Source organism: Carassius carassius, chromosome 23 (assembly GCF_963082965.1).
Source record: "Carassius carassius chromosome 23, fCarCar2.1, whole genome shotgun sequence".
NCBI classification, from domain to species: Eukaryota; Metazoa; Chordata; class Actinopteri; order Cypriniformes; family Cyprinidae; genus Carassius; species Carassius carassius.
In genome coordinates, this window is record NC_081777.1 from 23,012,569 (window position 1) to 23,028,641 (window position 16,073).

At 43.0% G+C, this 16,073-nt stretch overlaps 1 protein-coding gene across 3 annotated transcripts in view; it reads right to left on the bottom strand.

The window, feature by feature from the left end:
* The window catches only part of znf423 (zinc finger protein 423), a 154,194-nt gene that overhangs the window by 68,863 nt on the left and 69,258 nt on the right, over nucleotides 1–16,073 (bottom strand). For all 3 annotated transcript variants that reach the window (XM_059506590.1, XM_059506588.1, XM_059506589.1), the window contains 2 exons: nucleotides 7,379–10,812; nucleotides 6,576–6,660 (listed from right to left, as the gene is read on the bottom strand). In XM_059506590.1, the coding sequence (XP_059362573.1) occupies nucleotides 6,576–6,660; nucleotides 7,379–10,812 (3,519 nt within the window). The remainder of the gene's footprint in view (nucleotides 1–6,575; nucleotides 6,661–7,378; nucleotides 10,813–16,073) is intronic.

The following is a 16,073-nucleotide window of genomic DNA, read 5'->3' on the forward strand; positions in this document are numbered from 1 at the left end:
TGGGGGGATGGATGGAGAGGTGAAATGAGTAAAGCCTCTCCTACTGTTCCTATACTCTCACCCAACATGAAAAGCAAAGAAAAACACAGGAAACTTTGTCAAACCCCAAGGACTCTATTGAGGCCTGAAAAACAATCCAGGCTATGTGCGTCTAGCAAAACACAAACATTATAAAACATCACACCTTATCACAAGGAGTGTCAAGAACGTGTCAAGGTGGAAGTGTGGAACACTAGGCCGAGTTCCTCGCTGTATTGTTTGAGAGGCCTTGTGTTTTGTGTCTGCTTGTTTGCTACTCAAGCTTATTTTCCCTCTCTTGTCTTGCTTATCTGTCAGTCTGTCTGTATTTTTATTACTATGATTTTTCGGTGCACATCTTTTGTGTGTGAAGGTCTTTCAGGAGCACAGGGGATTTTTTTTCTGCAGGTTTTATTGTTTTCTATTGTGCAGATGTAGACCCACGGGGTGCCCCCTGCAGGTGTGAGATGTGTGTATGTAGGTATACGTGTGTGTGATTTCTAGCATTCCCTCTCAAGAGTGCGCGTTTGCGTCGGCTCTCCCCCCGCCAGCAGGGCGCGCCGCTGCGCAGAGGTGATCATCAAGGGGTGCTGTGCTAAATGAAGACTAAAATTAAAAGCAGTGCACTGAGATGCCTGTGACTATGTGGACACATCCCCTTGAGGGTGGCCCAACAGTGGGACAAGACATCTTTTTGCCCCCAAACTAACAGCCTGGCTCAGAGGGGTTCTGTTATATTAATATGAATATAAACTCACTGAGCTGGATCGAGCTCCCCTTCTCATTTTCATCTGCATCCCTGTCATTACAGGAACGAATCAAAATGGTGTCTTTTATGTGCTTGTACTGCCAAAGTGTAATTTGAAATCTGTTTTGCTTTATTAGATAGATGCTGTAGAAAGTGAGAGGATTTTTTTTGATGCACATCTGCATAAGCATACATGCTGTATTCTGATCCTTAATGGAGTGAAATGTAGGGATAGTTCACCCAACAATGAAGATTCTGTCATTTACAGGGTGTTCATAAGGTTTACAATAAAAAATGTATTGAAATAATTTTTGGTAAAGAGAACGTAATATTAAAAAAAATATTTGTATTGTTTGTGCGTGTATAATTTTAAAACACTAAAAGTTAATTAAATTCTACATTTTATTTTCAGCATTTTTTTATATAATCTTTCTTTTTTAATTTTTTAACTCTTAATCTATTTTGACAAACCAAAACAACGAAATGAACATCCTTAAAAACTTACTGTGGAGCCATGTAAACTCTTATTGCGTGCAAAGGCAAAGGTTGTGTAACATCTGTGTTGGAAAGAAAAAACTCCAAAATACTATGTAGGTGACAAAAAATTACCAAGATGTAAATAATGCCCATTTTTATGTTTTTTTATCATCCTGTTTAGGTTCCTTCTATAACAGTCTCTTTACATTCCATCACCAGTCAAACACAACTAAACGCCACAATGCACCACAATTCTCAGCTCTACTCCTCGAGTCCAGGCTGTGTCATGGCTGAGACAGGTCTTGGTGTGGGGCAGTAAAATGTGAAGTGCAGTATCTGTCTCCTCACAGGGGAAATGAGAGGTTTTACACTGGCTCTCACATTATGGAGTGTGTGCTTTCGGATGGGGTGTGAAAATATTACTGTTATTGCCAGCATTCTGTTTCTCTGGTAAGCCAGAAAGAATCATTCACTACTGTATTTCCCACAAATTGCCCTGTAGTGTGACAAATTAGACTACAAACATTTAATATAGTCTGACAATTAATATGAGGTCATACAAAGCTGCATGTGCTGTATAATAAATACTTAAAAATTTAGATGGCTTGGGTTGATTAAAAACCCTACTTGGATTGTGTAAATAGATTAGCTTTACATTAGTGGTGTCAAATGATTAATTGTGATTAATCGTATCCAAAATAAGTTTTTGTGTACATAATATATGTGTGTACTGTGTATATTTATTATGTATATGTAAATACACACACATGCATGTATATATTTTGGAAAAATATGTTATGTTTATATATTAAACATATTTACATATAAAATAAAATATATGAATATTAATATATACATGTAAATACATGTACATATTTTCTAAATATATACTGTATGTTTGTATATTTATATATATACGTAATATACAAAGTACGCACATATATATTATGTCAACAAAAACTTTTATTTTGGACGCAAATAATCGTTTGACAGCACTATTTGACATGCATCTGAATCACAGTGTGCAGTAAAAAGTCTCCATTTCACAAAAGATAATTTATTTTCAGAATATAAAAAAAAAATGAGTCAAGTTCAAACAGACCAATGGGATGCGACTGCTTTGCAGGTTGACAGAGCCTTGAACCAATGAGAGAAGAACCTGAACAGAAGATAAACAGACTATCACTGCAATATGAAACTAATGATAATGCAGTAGAAAAACCACACAGTAAATAAAAGTCTGCATGACCCAGTGCAGTCTGGAGCCGTCGGTTGTTTGATGAAATCAGGGCAGCGCTAATGAAATTCATTTTTCCCGTACATGCGGATTGCCGCCTCCGTGCTAAGGAAAATCGTTACGCGGTCTCTCCGCACAGAGACAAACGTCTACATTAAATAATCACACGGCTTCAATCAACAGGCAGGGAAAAATAAACCCACATTCCTCCAGGCTCACCGCCTCCTGGAGAACGGAGCTCTGATCGCATTCGCCTGCCTCACCAGTCGGATTAATTAAAACACTAGGCTTTTTCCACCCCTCCCATCTCAGTGTAATCAAGCTCTTTTGCAGCAAACCGCAACAGCTCGAAATCTTTATCGATTCCCTCACCTATGCTCAATGCCAGATTTGAAATGACACCAACATAATCTAAACCTAAATTAAAGATCAAGTCACAAAACCTCAAGGTGCCCTAACTACCTGAAGCATGCCTTAGGAAGCCTTCAGGTGTGTAAAACGAATGTTGAAGGTGTGTGTGGGATTTTTTATTTTTTTTATTTGTGGGAGGAAAATCTCTCGTGATTGGTGCATGTTCCTCTTGGTTTGCCGGCAGAGCAAAGTGACGGTACAGAAGATGACACAGGCAGTGTGCTCACGCAGTGGTGGGGCGCTCACAGGAAGGACACAAGAGAAAAGAGGAGAGGAGAGGAAGAGAGGGGAGCAGATGTTGCAAGTTTGAGGAGGTAAACTGATTGAGATGAGGTGTCACCTCAGCCTACTGGTGACTGTGAGAGCGAGAGAGGGGAGGGGGTGGAGCGGGAAAGTGGGGGGATGTGGGAGGCTAGGTGAGGTATGATCACACCTCGGCAAAAAGGTAGGAGGACTGAAACTGGGAACTGTGTGTCTGTGTATCCACGAGCAGGGAGGATGTTGACAAAAAAAAAAACTTGCGGTTGACAGAATGTGACTGTCTGTGTATGCAAGCTTTTATCAGATGTGTCAATCATATATAAGAGCAGGTATGTGTGGGTAGGAATGCACAGGGACTTCCACACATCAACTTCATTCAATGTATATGCAAAGACCACACTCACATACACAGCTGCTTTTGGCAGAGAAGCATGCATGAATATGCATAGTGAAAGCACTGATGAAACACAGGAGGCGGAGAGATCAAATTCGTGCGATTTCCACAGCTGCCAAACTGTGAGGAAAAAGCACAAAGCTAAATTGTTCTATTTAACACGGCAGGAGAAGAACATGTAGCCTACTAATGCTCACTCAATTAGTAAGTTCAAGTCAAATAATCAGCAACAATTAAATATATGTCACAGTGAAACTACACCGAGTCCATTTGCTGTCAAAATTCAGCTATTTAAGTAATTGTTAGATATTGACGTGACAAATCAGAAAGCACACATAATATAAACGAGGCTGTCTACAAAATGACTGATTCATAAATTGCAGCATACCATTATTATAAGAAAAGACCATTCTTGACTTAAAGGGATACTCCAACCTAAAATGATTTTTTTTAATTAATCACTTACCTCCATGTCATTCCAAACCCTTAAAAGCTTTGTTTGTCTTCGGAACACAATTTAAGATATTTTGGATGAAAACCGTGAGTCTTGAGACTGTCCCACAGGCAGCATATGCTCTTCTGTGTCAGCCGTGCCACAAGAATACGTTTTCTACATACATTTACACTTTGGTTTGAAGAAAAATAGCGTATCAATGCAGCGCAGCTGACACAGTATAGTGTATGCCGCCTGCGTACAGCTCAGATTCGCCAAAATGGCACTACGGTGATGTGGGGAGAGACAGAGGAGAGGAATTGTTGAATAAAGTCGTATTTTTGTTTTCTTTGTGCCCAAAAAAGTATTGCCGTCATTTCATAATGTTAGGGTTGAATCACTTAAGGAAAATGGACTATTCTGACGATGCTTTTCATACTTTTCTGGACCTTGACAATGTAACATACTTTTATTTTGGGGTGGGGTATCCCTTTAACATGAATTATAGTGAATTTCATAGCTTGAATTACTTAAGATTTTAAAAGCTTATATATTTTTATACATGCATTTGTGCATAAATAACATGCCTAAATTGATTTCAGCTACATTGTTCTAGAAATTGAAAAAGGCCTTTTAAAATCTGATAGCACTTATGATTGTGATTAAAGTATGAGGCTGATAATGGTTGTCCCATCTACAATGACCTTGGTCACTCAAAATGCTTTACAAGTGGTCACAGAGCTGCATGATGCAAGTATACCTGTTTGATTATGTAAAAAAATAAATTAAATAAAAAGCACTGTGCATGCTTGTAAATTCCAACATAAAAGACAGGCTTAAATATCAAAGTTGTATAATAGCCTCACTAGTCATATATCAAAGCTGACAGATAGTGTAGCTATTTAATGATTGCTTCGTAATCTCAAAAAGAAAGAGGAAGACAGAGTGCAAAAGCGCTAAATCTAGAACTCCTTTGTGATCTCGCTTCAATTTTCTGGCGCCTAACGCAGAGTCTGATAAAGGTTAATACACGACTCCCTTTTCATTATTCAAAGACGTCATCAATCTTTGAAGAGGGGTGGAAAAAAGAATAAAATAACAACGGCACTTAAAATAATCTGCCTCAATTCCATAATTAATCTCCTCCAGCTTTTCTGACAATTATGATGTTAATTAACCCAAAATTCCCTGCATGGTGATGGGGAGAGACATACAATCCGCCTTGCCGTCTCACACACAGCCTTTATCTCTAGCATCAGTATCTTCAGAGAGGAAAAGTGAGAGAGGATGGAGGGATGAAAGGAAAGAGCACTCAGCGTGGTCCAAATTGGATTGTGTTGGTCTGAGATTGGGCAGGTTGGATGCAGTTAGGTTGTGATTGAATAGTGAAGGGTCAGGTGAGATGGGAAAGAGGGATGGAGAAAGATAGGTGGATGGGAGGTTAAAGTCAGGGCGGCTAATATGGGAATAATTGGGTGCTAAGCACTTCCATGTTCATTATATGAAGGAGAAAATGAACATGGAACCAAAGGGCCCTTGAATTAAACTCAAAATTCCTCCCACCTAAAATAAGAACAGACAAAAAGAAAAGTGTAGATTGCGAACAAACACACAAGTCTATGTGGTTAGGCACAATGGCCTTTCTAAAGACAGATGCAGTATGCAGACTAGAACTCTAAGAATATATCAGGCGGCTCTGCTCTAGTATCGGCTGTCAGGTCTGGAGAAGGCCTGGAAGTTGCTGAGGCTCAAAGCATTGCGCCGTTTGTTCTGTGAAATTACTCACAGGCCCAGCTCGTTAATCTACACTACAGTGTGCTGCAGCAGCAATTATTACTTAAAGAATAACAACACCAAGGGAGGAGGCATATAAAACACCTACAGAGGAACTGTTCAGTTAAGCTCATACACTGCAGCCAGGGCCATTTGCCAAAGAAACAAGAAACACGGGATGTAAACTATCATCCACCAGGAGCCAATCATTAACAAGTCCCACCTAGCACTCCATAGCATGCTAGTATTTGAGGAAACACATTCCTATAACTTAAGCCACAGAGCCTTTTATTAGTCCACCTAATCTATCATAATATGAATTCCAACATCGGTAAATAACACCCCCTCCACATACACATGTAGCTACTCTATTGGTAAAATATCTGCAACAAAGAGCAAAGTGCATGTAATTATCCACGACAGGCTAAAGGAATGAAATGAAGGGGAATAAAAGAGAACCTAATTGTTTGTTGGCCTTTGCTGAAGGAGCGAGACCTGCAGTCCTGGTCTCGGCTGCATGGTGAAGAGTTAACAGAGCAATCAGACCTGCAGCCGAGGCCTCAGCTGCGTAGTCAAGTGTTAAACAATGGAACAGCTGTTGAGAGCGATGTCTGCACTTCCAGAAATAGAGCTGTTCATTTCACCTGTCTGTCTCACACCTGTGTGCAGGGAGTGAGAGAGAGTGCTGGGGCAAGACTAAGGCAGCAAATAAGGGTAGGAAAGCAGGAGGAGCGACTGGCAAGCAGCCAAACACACAAACACACACACATAAATACACACAAACACACACGCACTAGCAAAGGAATCTATGGGGTTGACTTACCGATCATATGATTGGCAACATGGATCTGGATCTCTCGTTCTGTCTCAAAGGTCATTTGGCATTTGATGCACTGATATGTCTTCTTCTACAAAGAAAAATACAGAACTGAAATTCACATTGAACAGAGTTTTTTAATTCTCCACACACTTGCAAACACCAGAACTATCCTATGCTACAACGAGGGGGGAAAAGGCAGAGATTCTCCTATCTGTTACACTGAGCTGAGACAAAAACACAGGTAAAGATTGAGCGTCCCTGGAAGTTCACTGTCAATATCTAGTGAAGCGAACAGGCTGTACAATAGCCCAGCAAGATGAGGCTGCTGAACCCTCTGGGGCCAGTAGTAATGTAGCCATGAATTCACACATCTCTCTTTGACTCAGAACACTTTGGGAACACAGGGAACTTATACACTAAAAATACTGCCAGAAAATGGTTGCTGGCAATGTCTCCACTTTTCAAAAGAAATTGCATAAAATTCTTCTTTGAACTGCCAAAAGAAAAAAGATAATAGGAAAAGAAACACAAAAAGAGAAAAGGTAGAGAAAGAACACAAATTTGAGAACTAGAGGCAAACCTCAAATGACCTAAAAAATACCCTAAGCAAATACAAAACCATTTTGTGATAGAACATTTCTGTCAAACAGCCCAATCCTTGTTGACAATGGCTAAGAGTCATCTTTGATCTTCAGTTTTTTATTGAACTATCAAGTACACTTTAATACCCTTTCAGACAAAAGTACATATAATTGAGACTATCAGGTTTTATCAGGTTATCATGAGGGTGAGGCTTTGGCACTTACTTTAGGGACAGGTGAAGCATCAGTAACTTTCTTAACTCCACTGGTCTCAGGGCTCATCTCAGGATGGTCCACCTGAACGTGGTTTTCCAGGTCTTCCAGGGTCTCAAATTTAACAGCACACTCTGGGCAGCGCAGTCCAGTGGTGCCCTTCTCCCCAGCCTCTTGTGGGGTGACAACAACAGTTGGGGACTGGCCGTTTGTACCCCGACTCATGCAGCCAGCACAAAGACCATAAGGCAGGCCGTTCACATCTATCTTGACCAGTTCTTGTTTATTCTTGAAGTCTTTGAGACACAGGGCACATTTATAGAGTTTGTGGGCCTGCAGCTGGCCATTGGGAGATGACGAGGCTGATCCTCCTCCACCGCCACTGACCCCAGAAGACGAGATCTTCTGCATGTGAAAAGTTCCATGAATCTTCAGTTCGAGAGTTGAAGTGACAGTTTGCATGCAAACTACACAGCGGAAGCCTGTGAGGGAGTTCCTTAGGTCAGGGTGCATCTGGCAGTGCTCAATGAACTCTTCCTCACTCTGCAGGGGCATCTTACAGATACGGCAGTTGCCTGTGTCCAGGCTCTTGCTGTGTGTGACCTTGTGCTCAGTGAGAGTAAGCAGTGAAGGAAAGCGTTCTCCACAGATGGGACACATATAGTGTTTTGCTGGGCCACGGTGCGTCTGAGCATGTTCCCTCAAGCCGTTCTCAGAAAAGAAGGTTCGTGAGCAAACATTGCACTTGTGGTTACCCTTGATGAAGTCTGCCTTCTTTTTTCTTGAGCCTGCATCGTCCTCACCAGGCCTGATATTGTGGTCTCGAAGGCGGTGGTTTTGAAGCAGAGACTCCATGGTGTAGGCCGCACCACAGATGTCACAGGCATACATTGGCTCTGAGGCATCAAGCTCCTCTTCACCACCGCTAGCTTCATGGCTGTTCGCTGTTTCCTGATTTCCTCCTTTTAATAGCATGTTCTGCAAATCTGCTTGCTCAGCAGCTACAGTCGATCCTGCTGTGGAACGCTTAGAGCTTTGAGTTACCCCATTGGGTGTTCCATTTTGGCTTCCTCCATTTCCATTGCCATTTCCTCCATCAAAAATGCAGTGCTTCTCTCTGAGATGTCTTTCCAAAAGGACAATGGCATGGAAGGCCTTCCCACAGAGTCGGCAGTTATACTTTTTACTGTGAGTAGTGATGTGACACTGGAGCTCTACTTCTGTGCCAAAGGTCTCCCCACAGAATATGCATTTGCGTGCTTTTCCGGTTGCCCCGGTACTGGTAGGGTGACCCAAATGACTGTGCTTCACATGTAACTGCAAGTCACTTTCTTTGCGGAAGTCCCAAGCACAGGCCGTACAGCGATACATTTTCTTCTCATTGCTGTGCTTGACAGCCAGGTGGACTTGTATAGACACCTTTGAATCAAAGACCTCCTGACACAGTGTGCAGTGGTACAGCACAAATGTATGCATGTCTAGCAAGTGCTTTTGCAGATCGTCTACAGAAGAGAACTGTTTGTCACAGCTCTCACAGACATACTGGGTGGAAGTGGTGGTGTAGTGAATCGTCAAGTGCTGAAGCAGTGCCTCTTGAGAATCAAAGTCCTCTTTGTTGCACTGTGGGCAAGACTGCCTCCTCAGTAACAGTTCTAGGTGGGACTTGAGATGGGCTTGGAAGCCCTCAAAGCTGGTGAATCGAAGGTCACACTGATTGCAGGGATAGTCTCCATTAGCAACTGCTGGAGTGCTGTCACCAGTCACCCTATGGCGTTTGGGTGAGGATATCTCCACGTCAGATGAGGCTGGGCTCAAGTCTGCCACTTTGACTTTGCGCTTGTTGTTGGCGAGTGGGATGTTCTTGTGATTCTCTTTAATGTGTTTGGTGAGTTTGAGGAGGGAACCGAAGATGGGAGAGTTGGTGCAGTAAGGGCAAGAATACACTTCCATGAAGGACTGCGAGGGCTGCAAGACTGGGGACTCCATCTTGGTCACACCTCCCCCACTGCTGCAATGGGTCTGCTGGATGTGCTCAGTGAGTGAGGACTCTGTAAGGAAACCCATGGAGCACTGGTTGCAGAAGAAAGCATGGTTGCCCTCCAAAGTGGTGGATCCAGCAACAACACCACCACCAGATAAGCAGTGAGAAACACGAATGTGCTCTTGCAGGCTGTTGATGTCTGCAAACATGTCAGGACAGTAGTTGCAATGAAAGGCCGAAACGTTACTGAACTGCAGAAGGGGAAAGTTTGATGCAGAGCTCCCACTGGATCTATGTGCTTTACGCACATGCTCATTAAGGTTATAGAGAGTAGGCAGGGTTTCCAGACATAACTGGCAAGTGTGGCTCTGCTGAGGTTTGTCTGCATGGATAGTCTTCAGATGAATCTCAAGGACAGCCAGGCTGTTAAAATCTCTCTTGGAGCAATATGGACAACTATAGGTTACTTTGCCTGACCAGCTTCCATCATCATGATCTGAAGAAGGTGCTAGCTTTCGTCTGCTCTGACCAGGCTTAAGGGTGGAGTCTGGGGTTGATCCTCTCTCCAGGGAGGCACTGGAATCAGGGGTAGCGCTGCTCATTGACGCCACGCTTCCCAAGACTGGATCAGGACTGGCACTGTGGTTGCTGGAATCTGGCTGCCGGTGGCTGTCAAGATGACAATAGACCTCCTCTACAGATGGGAACTGCTCAGCGCACATGGGGCACTTGTGTTTCTTGTTGGCATGCATTCTGTCAATATGGGTGAGAAGAGAGCCTTCATCGCTGAAGATTTCAGGGCAGTGGATGCATTGAAGCTCTGCGCGGTCTGAGAGCTGGGGATGCTGCGTTAGCACGTGTTTCTCAAGTTCATCTGTCTGACTGAATGTCTCCTCGCAGTAATCGCACATGTATAGGTCCTGGTCCTGGTCAGCTACATCACTGCTAGATCCATCTCGCTTACCCTGGTCTTTCTTTGCCAGGTGTTCCTTGTTCTTCCGATGAGCTTGCATGTGGCTCTGGAGAGAGGAGGTGGAAGAGAAGCCACGCTTGCAAATGCTGCACTTGAATGGTTTGCTAGAACTGTGTGTCTTGAGGTGGATCTTGAGATGATCGCTGCGAGAAAATGCTGCCTCGCACTCCTGGCAACTGTACTTCTTGTCACCGGTGTGCAGCTTGACGTGACGATCACGGCTGCGTTTGTGTTTGAACAAACGACTGCAGAAGGTGCATTTGAAGGGCAGCTTGTCACTGTGGATCTGCTCGTGACGCTTCAGGTAGCTGAGGCGACTGAAGGACTTGTCGCAGAACTGGCAGGGATAAGGCAGGCCAGAGCCCCCTTCTTCCTCCCCTGTGCCCATGCCCATATCGCAGCAGCCATCCCCTAGCATCTGTGACGGCGATGCCACGTCTTTGCTAGAGGGAGAGGACGCCACCCAGGAGAGCCCGGGGTCATCATCACCATCTGCAATGCAAAACACAGACAGAATTAAAATGTTAAAGAGGCAGAGAAAATATCAAAATAGAAGCAAAGAACTAAAGACAGTAAACCCCAAAGGAATAGAGAAATAAGGACAAAGATGTATTTTTTATCCTCTTATCCTCCCTCAGCAAACAAGCTCATGCACATATCCCCCAGATTTGGATCTGCGTTATCATATTTTCATTATGGTCACCAGATTGAAAAGCTTCTCAAAAGTGATTAAAGCACATTCAGGAAGGAAGGCTCTCTTACTGCACAATGCATACAAAATCATAGCACTGGATTATTTATGTTTTTTCGCTGTTTGTGCAAACACATGGCCAGTCTAGATTAATGCAGGCATACATTATACAAAGATATACAAAGCGGGTTGCTCTTAATTCTGTCCTGCTTTGTGCAATCTGATGGGGCCTGACACAGTCCACACGTCATCTATTTAGAATCTCAACTAGCAGACTCCGAAGGAAAGCAAGGGAGAGAGCTCATGACTTATTGAGCAGGGATGCTGTGAGCACAAAGTCCCACTGCGGCTCAGACAAACACAGAATTTTCTATCAGTGCACTGTTTGTTTGCTTTATTTTCTCTAAGTTGTATGTTCACTCTTAATGCGTTGAAAAAGCCTCCGGTATAACAGATCCCAAAAAAATTTATGTTTACAGAGGATAATGCTCTGCATCCACTAAAAGCTCCATTGGCACTCACAAGCCAAATGTAACAATGGCCTCCTATGCTCAGTATTCTAATTAGAAATGAAAAACCCACTGAAACAGAGTCACAATCTATAACCCAATGCAATGGGAAAAGAGAAAAGTAAAAAAAGAACAAAGAAAGTGCATCACCTCAGCGTGTATTGTATAAACTAATAACTTCAACTCCATATGGCAATTGTTGGATTTTACTTCCGCCCACTACTCTCCCATTACACAAAGGTGAGCACAGCAGAATTTGTAGAAAATAAATTCAAGTGATGAATCGATCCACTTTAAAATGTAGGTGCTGTGCAGAACAAATAAATCTCCACGGGGGTTTGTGGGTAGAAATTTGTAAAACCATGAATTATGAATTTAGCTCTAAGCGAGAAATGAATTCAGAGCTGGAGTAAAGAAAAAGTTAAAAATAGAGATATCAGTAAAGGGGTAAAATAAAAGAAGAGAGTGTGACATCAGGAAAATACTTAAAGAGGTCATTCTATCAAATGGGAGCCCTTTCCAGGTTAAGGTAATTCAGATTTACCATTTAAGTATTTAATAAATTATGTTGTGGCATCTCACGCTTTAGGATGGGATTTACTTGCCCTACTTTTAACAGAATATAGGAAAAAAAATCTTATGTTAAAAGAGTATACACAGAATGTCTAATAATAAAAAGAAAGTACTCATGTTTGTGCCCATGTGTACCCTCTTATGTACCCCTTTCATTTTCTGCTCCAGTCTCACTCACTTTCTCAGATTACATTTAGCGTAAGACATCCCGGCCCACCTCTCACACACCAATTTCCCCACCCTCTTTCAAGTACAGTGCCCTCCCTCTGTTCTGTTCTCATGCTTTTGTGTCCGTGTCAGGATAAGAGCTATCCCAACACAACCTAAAACCCTTGCAACACGGGAGAGAAAGTGTTGCAGTGGCCCAATGAAAGAGCCCAGATGAAAAGCCCATAAGGGACTTAACCGTGGTGAATTCTTTGGCTGCACAATGAGACCGTGGCCCCTGACAGGCCATTCTCTGATCCAGCCACTGTGGAGGTGATGGGGGGAGGTATGGGGGTGCCGACTGACAGGTAGGCCGTCCTGCTGAGACACAGACATGTACCACAGTGCAAGAGATACAAAGAAACACTTGCTTGAGTTCAGAGCCAGAAAAAAGAGGGGAAAAAAGAGGCAGAGTAGAGGAAAAGAATGGAGCCCAAAAGAAAAAAAAAACCTCCTGGCACATGTGGTCATTCTGGTGAATTATAAATCTATTAATGCTAATGCAATCCCTCTGACTGCGACAGAATGTGAGAAATCACTTTTGAGAAAGAGGGAGATTATAGTCATTAAATAGCTTTAATCCTCAGAAGTGTGGCTGTCGGAAAATGGAAGATCACATGGCTTTTAGGGGGCTTTTGTCATCTGTCCGTCGGGGAACTTGGCAAGAGCACTAAACAGGGTAAGAAATTTCAATGAAAAGTTAAATTAGAAAAGAAACAGAAAGAAAAAAGTGAGGGGGGAGAAATAGAGAGAGAAAAGAACTGGCGACTGGAATGGGTGCGAAAACATGGGGCTCCTTCCGCGCTCCTGTAATTTCCGCATTTACAGGCTTGACCGACCTTTCCTTTCTTTTCAGATTTTCTCCCTCTCTGACAGTTTGTTTCTCACTTGTTCCACATTCCATCCCCAAACTTTCTTTCATGTTGTGACTCATTACCGAATTAACAGGCTGCTCTGGTGGTTGCCCCTGGTGCTGGCCTTCTCCTTGCCAGCCTGTCCCATGTGGAGGGGTGGAGCACAGGATGGAAGGGTGTAGCGAGGGAGGGAAGAATGGGAAGACAGGACTGGCAGAAGGACACATTCTGATGTCCAGGGATGGGCCTGCCACCCCGCCTCGAACAGGGCCTGTTAATTGGGACCGCGATAACAGAAACACATGGTGATGGCGGCAGCCTCCACAGCACCTAATCTGCAGATAATTCTAGGAGGTTCAAGAGCAGACCCCCCCACCCTGCACAGACCCCCATGCCTCCACCGAACCAGGCTGGGCTGAACCACATCGGGGCTAGTTAATGGGCTAGCCAAAGTGCTGGCATGCGGGGCCAGAAGCGTGATGGAAGACGGTAATGAATACATGCTCGGTCTGATGGCTGTCCTCTCTCCTCTTTATCAAACACAAGGACAGATAGAGGAAGAGGGGGTGGGATCCAGATAGAGAAAGGGGAAAAAAAGAGATCCACTCCATCTCTCCCAACACCAGAGCTGTGGATTTTGTGAATGCCCCTACTGACACGAGCCAAACACCAGAGCCAAAACAGGCTAGTGTGTTCATTAGCGCTTGTAGGCATATACAGCAGACCCACACTTATGACATATAGCACTGCTGTTTCCCTTCTGGAACAACACACTATCCAAAAATAATACAGCCAGTCCACAATGATTAACACACTGAAATTTATGCTACATGGGAGACGAGGTTAAATATGCCAACTTTGACAACAACTGCACCAACACTTAACCAGTTTCAAATTCATTGCAACATATTCTATTCAAACTTGACAAATGAAGGCAAACATTCTGGTTTTGGGCTGATTAATCTCACCATCAATCTAGGTTAGATACCACTACTAACATCTCACTTTGTTCTAAAATGCTTTTTAAGTATTTTGATTCAGAAATAACCAGAAAGTGCAGTTGTGGAAATCCAGAAATTGTGTATTTTACACCAGAATGTTGTGTATTTTTGCAGGAGAAGCTTAATAATTTTCCAAAATTGTTTCATTACAGAACTATACCCAGAACCTATTCTAAAGTATACTGTAAGTATGTTATCAGTGTCCGCAAACGTCAACATGCTAATGCTGTTAGCCTCAAGCTATGCTAATTTTAATAGTAATGGACCTTAGTTAGGGTAAATGCCATATTAAATTTGATAAAATTAGGCTAGATGTAGAGTATGTACAAGGTTGTTTCATAGTGCTAATTGCTCAGCTGATGAAACACTAAAATGACCTCATTCCAAAAGATTACAAAAAATTCAGAAGACAAGGTATGATTAGACATGACTTAGGACCTTAAGATATGACACATGGGTGGCGCTGGGGGGACTAGCAAGTGCTCCATCACCACCAAGAAAAACCAAAGCACCCCCATAAAAAATTTAATAAAACAAAAATTTGACTCATTACACATGCATAACTACTGCAATGCAATACACTGTGATGCATTTGCAGTTGCACATTTTGTAATGTCAGCATTTTATTCAAATAAAAGACTGCGCAGGCACCCCCATGTCATAGTAAGCGATAATACTCCCACACTCCTCAGAAACATTTGAAATGCACCTATATAGAGATTTTATTATTCATACAAAAATATAATAATAATAACACTTTGTTTTGGTCATATTGACTATTTATTGCCCAGCTCCCCCTATCGTTGATCTAGCACCCACTAAGCACCTGCGTTAAAAATTCTCTGGCACCGCCCCTGATATGACAACCGTTTGAATGGACATTACATCTAAGAATCAAATCAGGATTTTTATTCATGTCAGATTAAAAATGGGGCCTATCCCTAATGCAGTGATCTGGTAGAATCATGAGCCCCTTTCACACTGAGATTCTGGATAATACATGGGTAATGTGTCCCTGCAATTGTTCCCAGAACATTAGATTTGTTTCATTCACACTGCCAGTGATTTCCCGGAATCTGTGCGTGCGTTCACACACAACCCGTAAAGGTCCCATAATGACATGTGACATCAGGATGTGATGTGTAATGTACAAGTCGAAAATGCTAGGCATGTTAACTTTCACTTAAACTGGCTAACGATCTCAGCTTAAGCATGGATAGTGAGGAACTACCTGATCTCTGCTTCATTAAAGTATGCACATATTTTTTCATCACAAAGGTTGATCTGCCTTCAAAACACCTGGTAAAAGAGTCACACGATAACGTCATCACCATGACACACCCTTTACAGCATTGGTTCTGGCTTTTGTTCACACAGAGCTCGTTTTGGAACTGAACCCGGCAATGTTAGGTCCCCAACCCGGGATCGATCCCAGAATCAATCAAACAGAAGGCAATTCTGCAATTTTCCGGGACCAACCTGCATTGTGAAAGGGGCTATGGTCTAACTAGACCTGAGTCTTATCACTTCACCTAGTCACATTCCACATCCCTGACCTCTCACCCCTTCTCCACCCACTCCACCTTTGAGCCTGCCCCCTGCCCAAAACCTCCACCTTTCCCAGCAGCCCCTCTGCCCAGCTTCCAGCCCCTTTGCCCACAGCCTGGGGCAGGAGAGACACACTGTAGGGTGCAGCAAAACAACTTCCACCTGGGCTCCCACTGGGCAACTCAGCATGCTAGCCAGACAGGCCTGTAGCAAGAGCCAGGGGAAACAACTTCCAGAGTATAGGCCTATAGGAGTTTTAACTGGCAGTTCATCTTAATTCTCTCTCGTTTCTTTTTCTGGGTTTCTCGTGGAGACCTCCCTCTTACCTATCTTCCTTCATTCCTCTCTCCCCTAGGCAACAGGACAGTCA